This window comes from Oryzias latipes, chromosome 20 (genome assembly GCF_053564925.1).
Source record: "Oryzias latipes strain Hd-rR chromosome 20, Olatipes_Hd-rR_3.1".
Lineage (NCBI taxonomy): Eukaryota > Metazoa > Chordata > Actinopteri > Beloniformes > Adrianichthyidae > Oryzias > Oryzias latipes.
Genome location: NC_136256.1, coordinates 27,092,349 through 27,112,248, shown reverse-complemented (window position 1 = coordinate 27,112,248; position 19,900 = coordinate 27,092,349). Strand labels below are relative to the sequence as shown.

Genomic DNA, 19,900 nt, shown 5'->3' with positions numbered 1-19,900 from the left:
TGCCCTCCTCTTGTTTTTTAAGTGCCACAAAGTCCCACAGATTCATCGCTGTTCTCTTCTCCATTTTCTTTGGAAATGACTTATTTTAACCCCTGGGCCTCCAGTCAGCTCAAATTTATCTGTACATTTTTCCTGAATCCTGGCCCCTACCCTCACTGTATGCATACAGAAAATACAAACATTTTTTTTTGAATTGTGAAATGTTTCTGACAGCCTCACAAAGACTGTTCTGTTAGCAGTTCATCACCTGAGCAAACAGCCTGATATGACATTTCTTGTCAGGCAGCTTCCGGCACAGTTTGTTCACGAGGCAGCAGTCAATAAAGGAAATTGTCAAATATCACCTGAGAGCAGCTGAGAAAAATTCAGGCAGCAGAGAACAGCGCTGAATGAAGACATTTGCAGCAAACGTTTTTGTCTAGAGTTTCTCCACAGAAGCGTTTTCCATTTTTACAGTTTATTATCCATGCTTGCCTAACAAAGTAGGTGAGGAACAGTCTCAGCACACATCTGCAGAGACAAAAGCTGAAGCGAGGAGAAGGCTCCGTTTCAGGGCTGTGTGTCATTGACAATCCCTGGTTGTCCTAAACTGCATGACTGTGAGCCTTGGAGGAAAGTGGAGCGCCAGGCTTTCACAGAAAGCATGTGATCCTCTCCCCAGAGCGCCTCAGTGATGAGCACGAGCATTTCGTAATTCAAGGTGACAGATCCACCCACTCAGCCAGCGATGCCCACATGGATCTGGGTTAAAGTAAGCCTCATGTCTCCCACCTCGTTCTCTGCGGGTTCACTCATTTTTCTTTTACATTTCTTTATTTTAAATTCACTTGCAGTGATGCAAGATTAACTTTGCAGCTCAAAGTAATGAAAAGAGGAATGTTGAGACATCATGGAGAGCATCGCTCTGGTCAAAAAATACAAACATTACATTTGATTTAACTCAGTTATAACTTTAGCATTTAGGAAAACTGCTTTTCAAGTTGTTTTTGCAAAGTTGTTGAAAATTTTGTTTTTGTATTTTTCCGACGATGAACTTAGCTTTATAAAGAAAAGTAAGCTTAAAATGGGATTTCTGAGTATGTCTATTTTAATAGTTGAGAATCAGGAGCAGATGAAAAAATGCCATTTGAAAAGTCTGTAGCAGAGCTGATACAATTCAGCTCTAATATTGCTCCATTAATGAAATGTGTTAGGTGCATTTGTCGCGTTTCGCCCATTAAAACAAACATCTGAACTTTGACAAAAGATGGATGTCCATTTTGTGCATAGAAAATGAAAGCGTTTAGCCGATCAATGCTAGCTCCGAGGAGAGAGTCAGTGTGTTTTTCAGCCTGGGGGCGGTGCTGGCACAGCAGTCTCTTCCTGGAAGGGGCTGTTCCTCACTTTGTGACATCACAATGTGAGAACCCACCCGTTTTCATGGATTGGGAGGGGCTGGTGCTCAGAGAGCAGGCTTTATAGGAACATTAAAAAATGCATGACTGGATCAAAATACCGCTTTTGGGTTGTTTTTTTGTGAGGAATTAACATTATAATACATTTAAAAGCTCAGTAAGTTGATTTTGCATGATATAATCCCTTTGACACTCATTGAACTAAGACAATAATAGCCTTTAAGCTCATTGCTTCAAATAAAATAAATGATGATGAAGAGAAGAAAAGAGGAGGAAGAAGGTTAAAGGGGGACCAGAGCAGTAGGCAACCCTGACAAGTACGATCCCGACTATCACAAGAGCTGCACTCGGATCAGAGGCTGATGTGAGCGTACGAGAGCTCCACCGTGGGAATACCGCTCTCCAAAGCCCGGCGCGGTGGAGAGAAAAGGCAAATGTAGAGATATGATGAAAGACAGAAGGACAGAAAGATGCTCATCTCCCGCTGCTTTCTGAATCCACTGCAGGGAGTCAAACTTGATGAATCTGAAGGATCACAGAAGATGAGAACGACTGAAGGAAAACATCAGCAGGAGGGAAATAAGTAAGTTTAATTTAGTCAACTAGAACGGCTGTGATAAGAGCACAAAGCAGGTCCTGCACATGCCTTGAAAATAAAAGATGACATGGCGAATGAAAGTTATTTTAACTGGTTTACTTGGAACGTGTTAATAATTCAAAATGTATGTAATTATGAGCAGCTGGAAAAGCGTGCAGTAAGAGTATTTGACCAAAGATATGAAAGAAAAATAAACTAGAAATAGTCATCACATTTGCATTAGCCTTGCAATGCATGACAAAAATAAAAAAAAACTGCCACCAATAACCCTTTTTCACATGCATTATTAAAGGAGACATGTTCTTTGCAGTCATGCAGAAAGGATATATTAGTATCACCGCTGTCCCTGTTATTCTGCCTTTAAAGTTGCTCCATTCCATGCAAAAATAGAACCTGTGCCTCTTTTATTAATTGCATTCCTGCTCAGTTGAAGAGCTACACCATCTTTGCAATGGGAAGACACAAGGAGTACCGTCAAAAATGCAGTGAGTGCTGTGAAAATAGAGAAAACCTTCACTTTTTATCAGTTGGGAAAAAATCGGATTGTTTATCTGATTTTTATTTTGTTCTTTTTTATTACCATCATCAAAAGCTGTCTCAGATTTCCAATCTGTATTGGTTTCTTTATGCATTCAAATCCTCTGTTTTCACTTTTTATGTTTTGCCTTGCTCATTTGAAGGCTCCAATTACATCAGCAGCAAAATAAAAATTTGAAGTTGTTCTTCCAAGAATGCTTTCACGGAATGGATCCTTGGAAAATGATGCAATCATTTAGTTTTTAGAGCAAATTCACTATCAACAATCCTGTTTTAACCCACTTTCACCTGTGGTCAGGCATCTTCAAAGTGCCTAGCATGCTTTTTGGCTAATCTGGGTTCCCGTAGTCTTTGGCGCTGCCCTTCAGCTTTGTGCTCCAAGAGAGGACTTTATGAACTATCTGACTCTTACTTTGTAACCACTTTCCACTGATCTTCAGCATTTGCTCATACCAGGCTTAGTATATATAATATTCATATTTTGCCAAACGATTTTGTGAATCGGCAGAGATTGAGTAGTCGGCCCTTCAGTAAGGATTGCAGGTTCAGTACCCACCTTGCTCAGCCATGTGTCTAACGTGCAAAACACTCAACCCCACATTGATCCTGTTTGTAGAAGCTGCCTCTTATCACAAATAGGTAAATGAAACTATGGCTGTGAAGCACTTTGGACCAAAGTTGACGGACTCTGACTCTTTTTCTGGATTTTGTCTCAGGATTTCTGTGTCTGGATTCTCCCTGACTTCTTCTTACTTTCCTGACTGGGATTCATCTCATGCCACCATGAAGTAAGCTTCTACATTGGAATTGCCTCCTTCCTCCTCTCAGTCTCAATGTAGTTGTGAATTCTCAGTACATAGATTTGTTTTAAAGAATATGCACCAAGCGCAAAATATAAGTCATTTTTCAAATTTCTTCTTTTTTTTAAGGCAAAGTGTACAAGGACTTCACAGCCTATCTTCTTTGGTGCCCAAAACAAAAACACAATTAATTAACTACCTTTTTATGTACAAAAAGCACTTCTGTGCAGCCTTCCAAGGAAACTATGAAAACACATCAAACAGAATAATAAAACACCTGAAACAAATGCAAATATTGCCTCTGTTTTATAATTTATTGCGGCACAGAGCTCACCAAAATGAGACCCCTTTCTGTGCTCTTGTAGCAGAAAATTACAATGCACGTTTTAGCATAATTGCAATCCAAAACAATGTAATAGTTTGAGTGAATTATTTAAATGGTTTGCAGAAACCCAGCCTACAATAAGTTCACATCAGCTGCATCATAATAGCTGCAGAGTAGGAGGATGTAAGGTGGCTTAAAGCAAATAAGTGAAAAGAGAACAAAAAAAGTTCAGGCCACTTTTGTCTCCATGTCCAAACTTTAACTAAGATTAGTTGTTAGTAAAATCACTTTAAACGCCCCCAAAGTTTCACAAACCAAAAAGAAACATGATGCACACAAACCAAAGTCAAATCCATCCACTAACTACACATAAACTCATTACATCACTGCTTCTGAAGTCCAGTTTTCTGCCTCTGGCTGAAAAAAAACATGAACTCAGTAAATAGCTGGAGAAAAAAAAGCAGGTCACAAATCTGAGTCGGCTTTTGTGAAGTCCTTTTAAAAAAATCAACACTAGGAATACAGTAAAACACAATTTCTTTTAATACTTCTGTAGATTTATAATAGTAGTAAAAACACTGTTTACATTAAAACTGTATTTCCTCATGGATTCATATTTGTTTGAAATTCTAAGAGGTCCATGACATTCCACTAAAGACTTATTTTGCTGTAAGTCAATTTCTCATTTCCATGGCCAACATACAAAAACCTCCCATCTGAAAAAAAAATCCCTTTTTTTGGAGAAAAAAATGTTTCAAATATTCCAGTTGATAAGGCTTTTGTCTTGTCACGGACATCAGAATCAGCAGATTCACGTCCATCGAGTAAAGAGTTATGATTTGTCAAAAAGTGGGTGTTATTTAGCCGTCACCAGTGACACAAAAGGGTTGATAAAAACCAGATAGTCACATGATCTAAGCCTTTATTTGGTCTTAAATAGTTGGCGGTTAAAACGTTGGGGCGTTTTGTGTTTTATCCAGCCGGTTTATGCCTAACGGTCCAAATGGAAAAAAAAGAAATGTTTTAGACTTCATATGCCTCAGAGGTCTGTTTGCGATCCCTGATCGCTTCAAACCTGCACATAGTCGTGTGGCAACATTAAAACTCATGAAATGTTCTCAAAGCAAACGCGTAGCTAAGCCATTAGAGAACCAGACGGAGAAAAATCCTCTATCCCCACGAGAGCCCAGGTAATCTCTGGGAATCTGGGGCATCGCACTCCTCTGGATCGCTTTTCCTTCCCCAGGTAAGGGAGCAGAGAACACTGTTTTTGAACCTGCTGTTTGTTTCAACATCATAACAGATTCTCTTCCATTCTCCTGCTCACCTGCAGGAAGACTTTTATCCCACGAGAAATCAGATAAACCTTCCCTCCTTGAGTCCTGCAAGGCAATACTCCCAAACTGGATAATCCCCCACCTCATTCCGTCTTGCCAAAGTGGTATCGGCTTCGACTAATGTTACCCCGCGCAACAATGTATTCTTTTCTATTTCCACGTCTTGATCAATGCTCCATGATGGGGCCACTTTCTGGCTGCAGGCTTTAGAGCAGCCATTAATGTTGGTCTGACGCAGCACTTTCTGAGAAGATGGACAATTCTGCTGACTCTCCCATTACTGGTTGCTGATAAATTGGATTCTAAGTAAACAGTGATGAAGCACCTTGAGCAGTGGCAATCATAAACCTTTCTCCATGTCCCAGTGATTCTTAATCATCAGTGACAAATTTACTTAGTGTCCCCTTTGGGGCAGCTTTGACAGACATATTGTGTGCACCAGAAATGAAACCTTCTCCCAGTGGTTGATCTTCTAGCTGACCTTCCCGTCCCTCCTTACCTTCTGTTGCAATTTATCGACTCGATTTACACTGTAATCCACTCATCTGACAGTATCTTCAAGCCCTTTCATAATAATCTTTAATAAGGGTGACCTTTGATGCCACAGACAGCTTCACAGGGCTGTCGGATTTCTCCTAAGAAGGCCGACGGGACAGTAATCCTCCTCTCTTATCATAGCCGCCTCCGATATTAGGGCTCGCTTTTTCTTGGGGCTATGAGTAACGAAGGTTTTTTTTTTATTCTAGAGTTTAGATAAGTCGTTAAAAAGGGGAAAAATAAGTTTCTCTTTTTCTAATGTGGAATTGAAACTCTCAAAAGCGAAATTTTGAATTTTTATAACACTTTGTTTAAAAAAAGTTGTATTTTACTTTCACAGAAGGGATTTTTGTTAATTGTATTTTTTAGGAGACTTTTTTTTAATGTATTTTATGTTATTGGTCCTTGCATTTTGTTTTTAACCCTTCATGGCATGATTTGTATAAAAGGAGTAAAAAAATATGTGTAACCCTTTTAGGGGATATATATATCAAGTTCACTGTCTGAAAGAAGGAGCCGTACACTCTGGTCGTGTTCCAAACACCCATAAGATGTGCACATCAATTAGTAATTAGTAATCATGAGTAATAGTACAGAAATGAAGGATTCAACTGCTAACTACACATCTCCATCCATTAGCATGTTATACTTCGCACAAAAGAGTTCCAACTGCACAGCGTTACATGAAAAACAGCCTTTTTAGTAAGGAAATTAAGTCAAAAAGTGCCTTGATTCAATCAAATATGCTTCTTCACGTATTCAGGTTTCTTTTTGCAAAGTTATTTTAATTGAAAATTACCAAAAAAGTGAAATGTATCCAACCTTTTTCAAGCAGAGTGTCGAGGTTGCCTGTAGTCTCAAGAAAAGCCATTTTTTTTTATCCCAAGACTCACATTTATTGGTCATAGGTCAGATTACTAATGTGATGTTTCATTTAAAATAAAGAATAAAGGAACAGAGTGTGGGACAAACGAATAGTTTGCTGCATGAGGGCAATCCCATGCTATGGAGCAGGGATGGACAACTCTTGGCCTCTGGGGCAGCTGAGTCTGCATGTTTTTCAGATATCCAGGCCATACTCATGCCGTCCAGCCAATTAGAACGTGCCAGAGCAGGGCAAGTTGGAAAACATGCAAGGAAGTGTTAACCCCTGCTATGAGGGGTTGACACTGGAGTTTTAGCTCTTTGGTGTACCTCTTCAACCGTTTGCACACTGTAATTCCTGCGGGTTTTCTGAGAAACACAGCTTTGCGCTGATATGAAACACTTTACAGTAGTGAACTTCTTGTGCATTCGATGTCAATCAGCTGATTCTGTAAAGTGACAAGACTTTGCATGACGGCGCAAAGTCCACATGAAAAGCCGCTCTTTCCCAAGTCAGAATCAGCGGATTCACGTTGATTGTCTGTTATTTAGGTGTCGCTGGCAACATCTCAGGTATTAAGGAGTTAACTCTACTTTCGTTGATGAAGGTTTTACTATAGTCTCCATTTGGAGTTTTAATATTCCGTCATGTCTTTAAGTACTTTCAAATAAATTAATTGTGTGTTAACTTAATTGTCTCTGTTGTCACCACAAAGTTTCATTTGCAGAGGTCTTGGTCCATTTTCATGTAGTTACTCACAGGTGTACCATCATGCATTAGCGTTCCAGCGTGTACACATCTTCAAGAAAATCAGGCCATTCCCCGAGAAAATTTCCTTTTGGGTATTAAAGAAATTTACATATACAAGACTTTCATGTCCCAGAATCTCCTGTCAGGGCAGCACGCATCCATCTCACCACGGCACTGAGCCCCAAAACCCCTAAGCTGAGTTGATAGATGGTTGAGCTGCAGGCTTTCAGAGCTGCCAAGCATCGGCGCTCAACATACTTGATGCTCACAACCCTGAGATAGACCAGAAAGAGGAGAACTACTGGAGCATTATCGGTATTCTCTGAGATTAGAACGTCATTACAAACTTCTAACGTTGAAATTTGCACTCGAAAAACACTCCAACACACGACGCAAAGTTAACTAAAGTTTGGTTGAACTGGATACAGTTTAATGTGGGGGGTGAACCAGTCAGAGGACAAATCAGACATTTGCAAACAGGCCTAAAAAATTCTGTTTTATATGTTTTAGTCTGATCTTTTTTAGAGAACATGTATGCAATGAAGGAAGGTTCCACTTCCCTGTGACCCTCAACACTGTCACGGGTCTTCTCTGGATGCAGATGGTGCAAACAAAAGTCGCATTAGCTTTGCCAATGTGGCAACCAATGTCTGCAAAAAACAGACAACTTTTATTGAGGCATCTGATTGGTACTTGAATAATGTAGGACTGCAAAAATGGAATAACTGAGTTCCAGCTGTTCATTTCTCTATAGAAGTCTGGGACTTTGGCTTCTTGGAGCCACTTCCTGTTTGGAACGCCAGGGGGGAGGGGCCACTCAGTCTGGTTTTCATATACACTGGTCATTCAAATGATTCTGCACTTAGCTGCAAAAATCCTGATCAGTGTGAACTTAGTGTTGTGGTGAAGGTAAACACATGTGTTACCTAAAAAAAAAAAAGTCCAACTGAAGTCCAATGAACGAGCCTTAACCCTTGTGCTATCTTAGATGACCCCCCCCCTTCCATTGACATGTTCTCCCTACCATGACAAAGGTGGATAGAGGTGGAAAGATTTCATGTAATCCATGGACACCAGTGAAGATCACAAATCATTGAAGAAAAAAGGGTTCAGAGCACTGTCTAGTGGGTCTAGATGACCCAACTCCCAATGTTAAAGTGCCTAGGATAGCACAAGGGTTAAAAGTGGATCATTTACTGTATTATAACCTGGACCTACTTTCCAACCGGTTTATAAAAAATAATTAAAGACAGAAAATTAGAAGTCTGTGCTGTAAAAAGGTCGACTCCTCCCTTTGGGGCAACAATAGAGACGAGGTGATAAAAACAAAAACAAAAAAAAAACCTGGCAAGTCATTTTAAGGCCATTGGTGGTAATCAGCACCCACAGCTGTTTGCTCCAGAGAAGTGGCACTAACAACCATTCAGGACCATATGTGAGGGCTATTAGTGCTCAATGTTTTAATTACAGTACAAATCAGGGCTGTTTCTTTACAGAGGAGGGAAAACGTGAAAACGCAGCCTCCTGGCTTACCTGCAACAGATGGCAGAGCTCCACCTAAACTGAGCTATTTGTGCTTGGGGGAAACAGAGTTCATGGAGCACTGTTGGGGGTTTAACCTTAAGCCACCCAAAATAATAGAACAACTGCAATCCCCAAAATAATACACGTTTGGCTCTCTGTCTAATGGGTGAAATATTGCACAGTGTCTCACCCCCCCCTGCTCCCTCATGCCAATTGAAGGAACGCCAACCTGTAATTCTCGTCTCTCCTCCAGGTCTCCACACTGACATCAAGTGAAACAAGTCCATCCCTCCTGCCTCCGGAGGCAAGCTGCCAAATAGTTCCATTAGCATGCCTCTGGAGGAACCAGGTCGAGCAATAACGCTGCTCATTCCCTGCAAGTCAGGAGGGAGAGTGCTACCAAGGCACTACAGAGACTCGCCTTATCCAGGCAATTTGATTGCAAGAAGGTAGAAAAATGATGCAGCATCACATTGAGATGAGACCTCTGCAAAAGTTCTTGTTTCAACGCAATCCTTTGAACCTATTCTGCCCTTTCGATTAACCAGAAGTAAGTGAGATGGGAGGGATTGTCTTTGCTACGTTGGTCACAAATGTACTGGAATCACATGTAATGCATCACCTGAGATGTGCAAGAAACAGATTAGAAACATTTTTACACATATTATGGTGTTTCTGCACTTGGGTCTACCAGGAAAACATATAATAGGTTCATATTTCCAGGTGTCTAAAAAGCAAACACAATTATGAGATGGCAATGGGCTGCTGCAGTGAGAGGTCAAGCGAAGCTGTGTAACTGTGTTCTGCCTTTAAATCCACTCATGTACTATAAATGCTTTATATTCACTAACGTCCAGTCGCTGTTTTCATAACGTTTAAAATGTGTTTGTCAACGCAAACACATTTTGAAGTGCTTTTTGTTTTCAATTTTTTTTATTCTTTACTGTCTGTTAAATATTTTCTATGACAGAGTATTAGGGCCACAATAAAAATAAATATAAAAGTGGAGAATAAAGTCAAACATTTACGAGAATGAAAAAAAGACAATATTTTACAAAAATAAAATTATTTCATATCGTATAATTTTTAAAATTTCAAGATTAAAGTCATAAATGTATCAGGCAAAAGGCAGAAAAATAGTGACAACAAAAAAAGAATTAGAGATGTAGAGTGCATTGTACACTATATACCTGGATACGTTGATTGTCCTTAAAACATGATTGCCTAGATTATTTTCTTTAGTTTTTGACAGTTAACAAAACTAATGTTGTTGAGTGTATTTCAAATAAATCCTACATATGCAAAATGTAATATTTTAAGGAAAAGGTACTGAAGTAGTTTAATTGTAAGTACAATAGCCAAAACATAGATGTTTTGACACCTTTTGGTATTTCCCTCCATAATTGCCAGAGAATTTGACGTTGAATGTACTTCCTGACACTGCTGGGCTTGGGACCCGACTTGCTTGGGTTCCCTTGTGGCCACATTTTTAAAGTGAAGTAAAGAAAAGGGTTTTCCACTGACCCACACCCCTGGGAATCGAACCCTGATCTCCAATGGGTTAGTCCTGCACATAACCTGAGCAAACCAGCCACTAAAGTAGCATAAATGCATAAATAAAGAATAGTAGCTGAAAATGTTTTGTATCTTAATTTTTTAAATTCTATTCTAATATTTGATGATCAATGCATCTCTTTTAAATAATTTTATTGCAAACGTGAATGTTTTTCTTTATTCTCCATTGTTGTGCCATTGCTTTGTAGGAAACAGACGAAGAAAACTTGTCAGGCAAGTGACGTGCCATCAGTTTCAAATAACTGTAGGGCTAGAAATAGAAAAAAATAACTCATCTTATATCTCAGAGAAAAACGTTTTTACTGGAATATGAAGCTCAGACTTTAAAGATGAAACCGTCGTCAAAATGTGACAAAGAAAACCAAATTCTCTGTCTAATTTGTATCTGGAAAGAGATGAGCCCTCGAATTTCATGTTACATTTTGAGCCAATCACAGCAGGGTGGGGTGTGACTTCAGGTAAAACTTGACTGTTTTAAGGTAATTAAGTTAACAAAATATGAGTAGAGTAAAAGAGTGTCCTAAATCCTCTGATCAGAAGTCGATCGCCCTACCGCTGCACCACAGCCGACCATTTTATATTCATAAAAAAATGGCAGGAAACTTGGCCAATGTCCTACAGATTTGGGAGAAATCTTGTCTTTCATGAAGGAGTTGGTTGTCTGCAGGGATGTCACGGCTTACATCAACGAGCGATTGAGACACTGAAACTGATCATAAATATTCTTGACCGACAAGGAGTTGATTTCCATCAGGCACGCCAATCACGTTTTCGGCAGTGGGCTATGGCTGCAGAGATCCAGGTGCACGACGGCGCATGGATTCCTAAGGTCAGCTTCTTGCCTAAATGGCTGCGTTGATGGATTTAGTCCTACGCCACCAACCTTAATTATTCTAGCAAATATTGTACTTTTTTCCTCATACATCTATGACTTATTTATCTTTTTTATGGTGCCCCAAACATAAGAATTTACTACATTGTCTGTCATGGTTTGAGTTTGTTGTGTCTTGTTTTTCGTTTTAGTTCTTGTTCTGTCTTGTTTGGTTCTGTTTCCTGTTTTATTTTCAAAGGTTTCCTGTCTTGTCTTGTTTCTTGAGTTTTACTTCCTTTGGTCCCCATCTGCCCTGATCGTGTTCACCCGTGTCTTGTCTGCCCTGTCTGTATTTAAGTCTTGTCTCTGCCTTCCTCCTGTGCTGGTCCATTAGCCTTTGTCATGGTGTTCATGTTCCATGTTTTCCACGCTCATGTTTCCATGTCCCTCGCCACGCCACAGTAAGTTTTTGTTTGTTCTGTAATCCTGCTCTGCAGCGCTTTTTGTTTTGCATTAAACCCCCTTGTCCCTGAACCGTCTGCCTCCGTCTCTGCATCTGGGTCCTACCGGCTCTCGAGCCTCCCCCGCACATGACAGAATGGACCAGCCATTTTTCCAGGACCCAGCGGAGCGGGACATGCTTTGTCTGGAAACCTACTGCCGGGAAGCAGAATGGACTAGAACTTTTTGGATTTTCGATCAGGTCCAGTTTCCCTCATCTCCCTGGAGTGGGAGCCGCCCGGACTATACTGGGAGCCGTCTCGCCATGAGGGGGGGTCGACGTCGCTGCCGTCCCCTTCCTGTTCCAGAGGTGGTCCGGCACGCACCACATCCCTTTCCAGTGGTGGTACCGGATGCACCCCATCCCCGTCATGTTCCGGTGGTGGTCCCGGATGCATCACAACCACGTTCAGTGGTGGTCCCGGACGCGCCCCGACCCGTCCCGGCTCCCAGGGGGGTGCCGCCTGCGCCCCGACCCGTCCCGGCTCCCAGAGGGGTGCCGCCTGCGCCCCGACCCGGCTCCCAGAGGGGTGCCGCCTGCGCCCCGACCCGTTCCATTTCCCAGGGGGGTTCCGCCTGAACCCCGACCGGCCCCCGCTGCCAAGGCCACGCCTGACCCGCCAGAGCTCGACGACTGGCCTGACTCCATGCCTGACTCCATGCCTGACTCCATGCCTGACTCCATGCCTGACTCCATGCCTGACTCCATGCCGGACGGCACGGCCCCCCGGCCGTCCTCCGGACCTGCCTCGCCAGACGGCACGGCCCCCCGGCCGTCCTCCGGACCTGCCTCGCCGGACGGCACGGCCCCCCGGCCGTCCTCCGGACCTGCCTCGCCGGACCGCTCGGCTCCCCGGCCGTCCTCCGGACTCTTTGGACAATAGGCTCCGTGCACATAACGAAGGAGTTCTACTTCCGCCGCCTTGAGTGTGAGGCCGACCATTTCCGGTTTGCGACTTCTGTAGCAGCGACACGGCAGATTTTGATTACGAAAGATGGCATATTTCACCCGTTGTCTACAAGGTCTCCCGAAAATCGACGTGAACGACATCTACAGGATTGTCGACCAGTGTTCATCTGCACCCGGTTGTAAGCGTGAAAAAGGATTTCGATTGTACATTTCAAGTTACATCCACAACTTTGAAGGTGAGTAGCAATACCTCAGCTGTTACGTTACACATTGACTAGCTAGCAGCTAAGTATTTTAACTCTTATTAAATCGTGTCAATATTCAACACACTTATTGTTATTAAATACATTAAGTTTATCTGATTATCAACTGGTTGTGTGTATTTTTTATTTGCGATTTGTATTTCCTCTCAGTGTCCAAGAAAGATCCAGTGACAGGAGTAGTGTGTGTGAGGGCGTTATGTCATCCGTCAATGGACAGATCTAAACCACCTCACATTTTAAGAGTGGGATAAGTGTAGCGTTAAGATGGTTACCCATGTTCCTGGGGTAATCATCATGTTCTTTTGGTTCTTTGCGTTACCTATGTTCCTGGGGTAATCATGTTCTTCTTTTTTTTCTTTTTTTTGCTCTAGGTTAACCACGTTCATTTGGTTGACCATGTTACCCATTCATGTTGTAAACGGACAGTGTACGCTTAGTCCTACGTTACTATGTTATGTTTTCACTAACAGCAATCAGTGGTGTAGTATAGTTTGTTTTTCCAGGTATACTGAACATCCCAGGGTAAAGGTGAAACACATAAGATGGGTATAATAATATAAACCTGCTAAGTTTAAGAAGGTATACTGCAATCTTGGTACTTTTTAAGTGGGGATTCTGAGTGTACCTGCAAATCAAATAGACTGCTCCACTGACCACATTAAAAGAAAAAGATTATTAATCCCTTTACTAACAGTGTTTAAAAGAAAAAAGTTAAGATTTTACTAGCTATTTTAACAGTGTACAAAAATAAATAGTAGCTTACTTGAGTAGCCCATATTAATATATGACAAATCAGAGTTGCCACTTTTTAAAAAATATATTTCTTTTAACATCTTGTTACAGGTGGGTCTGAAGGACTCCATCCCTGTTGAGCTGGCCCATCACAGCTGTACATGTGTAGCTGGATCAGTGCTCTGTAACCATTGTGTGGCTCTACTTTTCCAGTCTGCACATTATTCTCAGCTTGACATTCCAGTTGTTCCTCCAGTGCTGAGCTGTATGGAGAGTGAACAACAGTGGCACAAGCCAAGAACCCTGGCAAGACTTGGAATTATGTAACAATAATTTCAATACTACATCTACACACACATCACATACACTCATCACTGCTTATTGTCTATATTCACAGGGTGTTAAACCAGGTCCCGTCGAGAAGATGGCTGTGATGTCTGCCAAACCAAAGCAGAGGACCATGATCGAGGGAGTAAAGTGAGAATTTGACTAGTAGTTAGTAATCTATTAATTGACCTAGGCCTGTCAAAAGATTAATCAAAATTAATCCCATCCAAACGTTTACCCAAAAATGAAAATTCTGTCATCATTTATTTACTCTCATGTTATTACAAACCTGTATAAATCTCTTTATCCTGATGAAACACACACCAAGGAAGATATTTTGAGAAATGTTTGTAACCAAACCGTTTGTGGACCCCATTCACTTCCATAGTAGAAAAAAAGAATAGTATGGTAGTAAATGGGGTCCACAAACGGTTCGGTTACAGACATTTCTCATAATTTCTTCTTTCATGTTTACCAGAACAAAGAGATCTATATAGATTTTGTAACAACATGACAACATGGGTGAACTATCACTATAGCATATGTGTGTGTACGGTGTGTAAATATTATGTATATATAAATACACATACATTCATGTATAAATTTAAGAAATATTTGCATTTATATACTGTATATACATTTATATAATTTATATTACCGTATATATAAATATTTTATATATAAATATAACCTTTTTTTAATATATATACATGATTCTGTGTGTTTATATATACACAAGTTACACACCGTACACACACATGTTATGTAAACACAAACTTTTATTTTGGATGTGATTATTCTTTTGACAGCCCTGAATTAATCCCTTCAGACTGAATTGTTTAAAGTTTCTGAAAAATCTTAAAGTACATTTTTCAGCTCACAAGGCTTCTATAATTGAGACCAAATAAAAATAAAATGTTTGGCTTTAATTGTAATTTTTTGTCCATTTCAATAAACATCAGGTCAAAACAGGTGTACTTTTTGTAGGTGTACAAAAATATACCAACATATAATTAAATAATAAACATTTTGTTGGTTTGAGGTTTTTGTGGGAATTTTATAGGCTATAGTTAGAAAAAATACTATGGAAGTCAATGGCGACTTTCAACTGTATAGTTACCGACATTCTTTAAAATATCTAATATTTATTTGTGTTTCTCAATTTGTTTCAAATAGGTCCACATTGTACAAAGCCATCAGTGGAGAGGTGCTGGACCTGTCCACTCTCAGTGTGTCAGAGACCTACAAAGAGTTCACCCCTGTTTCTGCACCAACCATCTGTACAATGGGTATCACCTGTGAGGTCCCGCTAGTGGACTCTGCACTCGGTTTGGTACAAGCAGGCAGTCCCCTGTCATACCAACAACCCAAGGCAAGAAGTGGCCCTTTTGCTCACATTGATGCTCCACCACGCCCAGATTTGCCATTGGCTGGATGCAGACTGGAGACATCATGCAGTATGTTTGTTTTCACTGAGCATCAACAGCTGCACTTCAAGTCACTTGAGGTTACCTGGGAGATGGCAAACAAAATAGAATATGCAACTAGGGGTCAAAGTACATCAGCAGACTGGCATAGACTAAGAAAACCCAGACTCACGTCCTCACATTTTGGAGAAATATGCCATGCTAAACCATGCACCTTAGATAAGATGGCAGACCGGCTGCTCAAAGGGGTTCGTCAGACTGCAGCAATGAAGAGGGGTCTCGAAATGGAAGCTGATGCCATTGAAGAGTACTGCAAGCTTAAGAGGGTGAACTACTACCCTTGTGGCTTCATTATACACCCCGACACTCCATGGCTAGGTACATCCCCAGATGGGGTTGTCTTTGACCCTACAGAAAGTACTGAATTCGGCCTTGTGGAAATAAAATGTCCAAATGTTAAGAGCTATGTGGATTATCCTCATCTGAAAATGAAAGACGGCAACCTGGAATTGAAGCAGGGTCATGGCTACTACTGGCAGGTGCAGGGTCAGCTGCTCCTAACAGGGGTGGAGTGGTGCGATTTTGTGGTGTTTGCAGAGGAAGACACCCTGATTCAAAGAATATACCGGGACAGTGATGTGATGCAAAAAATAAGAGAGAGAGCAGACTTCTTCTTTTTCTACACATACCTACGTAAATATTTGCTGTAATAAAATGAATTCTCAGTAGAACTGTCTTGTTCTTGTTGATATCTCATTATAATGTGAGTTGTTTCAAGTTATTTAAATTTGTCGCGTAACTTATTAGAAAATATGTTCTAAACAGAGTTGTAATACTTTAAGGATTTACCACTTTACTTAAAGTGTACACAGCAAATGTGAACACACACCAATGTATTGCTAGATTTTAACCCTTGTGCTATCCTAAGCACTTTAACGTTGGGAGTTGGGTCATCTAGACCCACTAGACAGTGCTCTGAACCTTTTTTCTTCAATGATTTGTGATCTTCACTGGTGTCCATGGATTACATGAAATCTTTCCACCTTTGTCATGGTAGGGAGAACACGTCAATGGAAGGGTGGGGTCATCTAAGATAGCACAAGGGTTAAAGGGATAGTTCACACGATTAAAATTCTGTAATCATATACACACCCTCGTGTTATAAACCTGTATAAAATTTCTTGGTTCTGATGAACACAAAGGAAGATATTATGAGAAATGTTTGTAACCAAAACATTTGTGGACTCCAATCTCTTCCATAGTTTAATTTTATTCCTACCATGGAAGTGAAAGGGGTCCACAAACGGTTTGGTTACAAACATTTTTTTAAATATCTACCTTTGTGTTTAACTGAACAAAGAAATGTTTACAGCTTTGTAACAACATGAGTGTGAAACTTATGAACTAATTTTCATTTTTGGGTGAACTGTCCCTTTAAAATAATATTCAGTAAGTCAGGCCGACTTGAGGGGAAATTAAAGAACACAAAAGGAGACCAAGGTAATATAGATTTCAATTAAATGATTTATTGATTAAAAATGTCAGTAAATGTAAGGCAAAACAAAATTGTGATGTGAATCAATAAAAAAAAGGTAAATGAGGAAGAGGAGCAGCCAACCATGAAACAAACAGTCACATTTCTACCTGGCTCTAATGTTCTCTCCAGTCTTTGACCAGAGGTCCATTTTGGTAGTTGGACAAGATGCAAGCTACAGTGAAAAGCTGGTTAATGCTCCCTGAAATAGACAAAGGGATAACAGTGTCAAAAAGTTTGTTCTCCTTAACCCGCCTGATTAGCCTTTCAACGTGAACTCGCAGCCGTGCAATTGATTGGGTCTCCAGGACGTCCTGTGCTGCCATTTGATTGTTGATGGAGCGGAAGGCAGGCCTGTGAAGTTTTCCTGGCACAAGGTTTTCCACCCTAAAGCCCTTGTCCACCATCACAGCCATGTCAGGGGACAGGAGAGGTATAATGCCCGACAATCTGAAGAGCTCACGGTCACTAATAGAGCCCCCGTAGAGTGCAGAAACAAATGTCAGAGGACCATGTGGTGCCATACCAATCATGGCCTTGAAGGTACAGTGGGATTTGTAGTGCGAGTACACCTCACTCTGTAACACAAGTGAGGATGGAGTTTGGCACCGCAGTTCTGTGCAGTCAACAATGACCTGAGTGTCTGCATAGTCCTTGAACTCAGGAGGTAGGTTAGCTGTGATTGCTTCAGGGGTCATCCAGATACAAATAGCTCCCAGTACACAGTAAAGAAAGTTGGCCCAGGTTGTGATGATCCTGCTGGCTGTTGTCCGATGGATATTAAATCGGTGCCCAAGCTCTCTCTGTGTGCATCCAGTTGACAGATAATTTAGGAAAAGAAATAACTCATCTATGGGCAGCAACTTAGTTGATCTGTTTGCTGTTGTCTTCTCTGCCACAGAGGCTGATGCTTCTCTAGCCACACTTGTCACACGGATCATCCTTGATGTTGCTGGTTCGATGAGCCTCCAGAATGCCATCAGGTGGTCATAAGAATGGAATCTTTTAAACAAATTACACAAAAATAACAATGTTGTTAGTCATGGTAGGCTAATTTAGTTACACATAATCAATTATCTTAATTTTTACTCTACTTACTACATTTGTTTAACATAAAGACAAGAAAAGGTTGTGTCTACGCATCGGACTATGTCAGTCATAAATTACTTTACTTTTGATATTTGATGTACACTTAAAGGAAAATACTCTTCCTCTTGCAAGGTGGACTTTTAGTGGAGCAACATTTTACATGTCTTTACTTTCACTTAAGTGCATGACTTTGTACATGATTTTCTGTCCATCACTGTTAATATGGTACAAGACATCAGCTTCCTGCAATTCAAAAAACCTTAATTATGACATACCTGGTATAAAATCGGATGTCCTCGTCCGATCCTGCAAACCGCTTCAGTCCAAAACAACTCCGCAGCTGGAGAGCCTCAATGTGTAGTTCCAGCTCCTTAACTTTCTGGCAAAGTGTATCGTTTTCCTCAGCTAACTGATCTGCGACCATTGCTGTTGTTGGAGTAATGCAATAATCATGATCTGGTGCCAGGGTATCCAGTTCCATCTCTTCTTCTGAGTTGATGTCATGGACAGGAGGAGGGGGGCTATCTGGTCTGGGTCTCCGCTCCCACACGCTCGCCCTCGGTGCCGGGATTTGAAAATCATTCCAGGAAAAAAGAGTAGGAATGGCCCCTTTCTTCAACTTTCTCAATTTCCCAGGGTTGTTAACAAAATCGCCCTTTTGGAAATGCCTGCTGCAAACACGACTCGTCTTGCTTGGGGTGAAGTCCTCCCGCCGTACTCTGACTATCCATTCGGCTCTCACCGACATATCTTTTGGAAAGCTATGAAAGCTTATACTACTGTTGTACTTTGAAGAATTCGCACACAGGGGTACACAACAGTGTTGTGATGTCTTTGTCACGCGTTGAAACACCAAACGGCTCTCTTTTACCCGAAATCCGCTCATATTTACTCAAAAGTAGCAACGCACCAAACTCCCCACAACAATAACACGACCAACCGGAAGTTGTCGGCCTCACACTCGAAACACGGAAGTTAACCGGAAGTTCTATCGTGCACGTAGGCTATTATGCCCATCGAGGTTTGTCCTCCGGGACCCCCCCCTCAGTTGACTTTTGGAACCTCAGAGCGGTTCCTTGAGGGGGGGGGTACTGTCATGGTTTGAGTTTGTTGTGTCTTGTTTTTCGTTTTAGTTCTTGTTCTGTCTTGTTTGGTTCTGTTTCCTGTTTTATTTTCAAAGGTTTCCTGTCTTGTCTTGTTTCTTGAGTTTTACTTCCTTTGGTCCCCATCTGCCCTGATCGTGTTCACCTGTGTCTTGTCTGCCCTGTCTGTATTTAAGTCTTGTCTCTGCCTTCCTCCTGTGCTGGTCCATTAGCCTTTGTCATGGTGTTCATGTTCCATGTTTTCCACGCTCATGTTTCCATGTCCCTCGCCACGACACAGTAAGTTTTTGTTTGTTCTGTAATCCTGCTCTGCAGCGCTTTTTGTTTTGCATTAAACCCCCTTGTCCCTGAACCGTCTGCCTCCGTCTCTGCATCTGGGTCCTACCGGCTCTCGAGCCTCCCCCGCACATGACATTGTCACCCAAAAGGTACAATAGACTAAAAAAGCTCTTTACCCATGTCATGAGGAAAAAAGATTAATGTCTGTTTTTGCTTTCTTCTATTTCTATTTTTTTAATTTTTCTGTTTTATATTTTTTTGTGCTTTGCCAGTTTCCTCTCTTCACAAATGGATCCTTTCAGTTCTGAAACTGTGGAGTTTTTTACTGTCAACTTGCAGGGTTGAGCACAGATTACACAAAATATTTTTTTTTTTGTTCCTTTTTCTGTCTTTTCTTCTGTTTTTACTAGTCAACCTTGACTTTCTAAAGTCAAGTTTTTTATATTCCGTTTTTATTTGCTCTTGTTGCTTTGATGTAAAATGCATCTTTTTATGCTAGATATTTTTTTTCCGCCACATTTGTTTTTCAAAACTCTTTACGTTTGTTTCTTGCCCTTTTTGACTGAAATGTTTTGTTTGATTTAAAATGGTAGAACCCATAAACTTTATTCTCCCATATTAGCCCCATGATGCTCAAAAGTATGTCTTTTTAAAATTTATTTTTGAATGTTATTTGTTTGAA

The 19,900-nt window shown here is 40.9% G+C and overlaps 2 protein-coding genes across 5 annotated transcripts; one reads left to right on the top strand and one right to left on the bottom strand.

Annotated features, from left to right (window-relative positions):
• Window positions 1–299: 299 nt before the first annotated feature.
• Window positions 300–15,944, top strand: LOC111946676 (uncharacterized). 4 transcript variants are annotated; one of them, XM_078938186.1, is made up of 6 exons: window positions 300–1,977; window positions 3,246–3,317; window positions 8,921–12,700; window positions 13,571–13,765; window positions 13,857–13,936; window positions 14,963–15,944. In XM_078938186.1, the coding sequence occupies exon 3, from the start codon at window positions 11,908–11,910 to the stop codon at window positions 12,436–12,438; it is 531 nt and encodes a 176-aa protein (XP_078794312.1). In that variant the 5' UTR covers window positions 300–1,977; window positions 3,246–3,317; window positions 8,921–11,907; the 3' UTR covers window positions 12,439–12,700; window positions 13,571–13,765; window positions 13,857–13,936; window positions 14,963–15,944. The 4 variants fall into 4 exon arrangements, with proteins under 4 accessions (XP_078794312.1, XP_078794311.1, XP_023806137.1 ...); XM_078938185.1 differs by lacking the exons at window positions 300–1,977; window positions 3,246–3,317 and having other exon boundaries at window positions 12,488–12,700; window positions 13,673–13,765; XM_023950369.2 differs by lacking the exons at window positions 300–1,977; window positions 3,246–3,317 and having other exon boundaries at window positions 12,488–12,700.
• Window positions 15,945–16,722: 778 nt separating this feature from the next.
• LOC111946626 (uncharacterized) lies at window positions 16,723–19,615 on the bottom strand. Its single transcript, XM_023950169.2, has 2 exons — window positions 18,112–19,615; window positions 16,723–17,749 (listed from the first exon to the last, which is right to left on the bottom strand). Exons 1-2 carry the CDS (start codon window positions 18,720–18,722, stop codon window positions 16,864–16,866), a joined length of 1,497 nt encoding a protein of 498 aa, XP_023805937.2. The 5' UTR covers window positions 18,723–19,615; the 3' UTR covers window positions 16,723–16,863.
• Window positions 19,616–19,900: the final 285 nt, after the last annotated feature.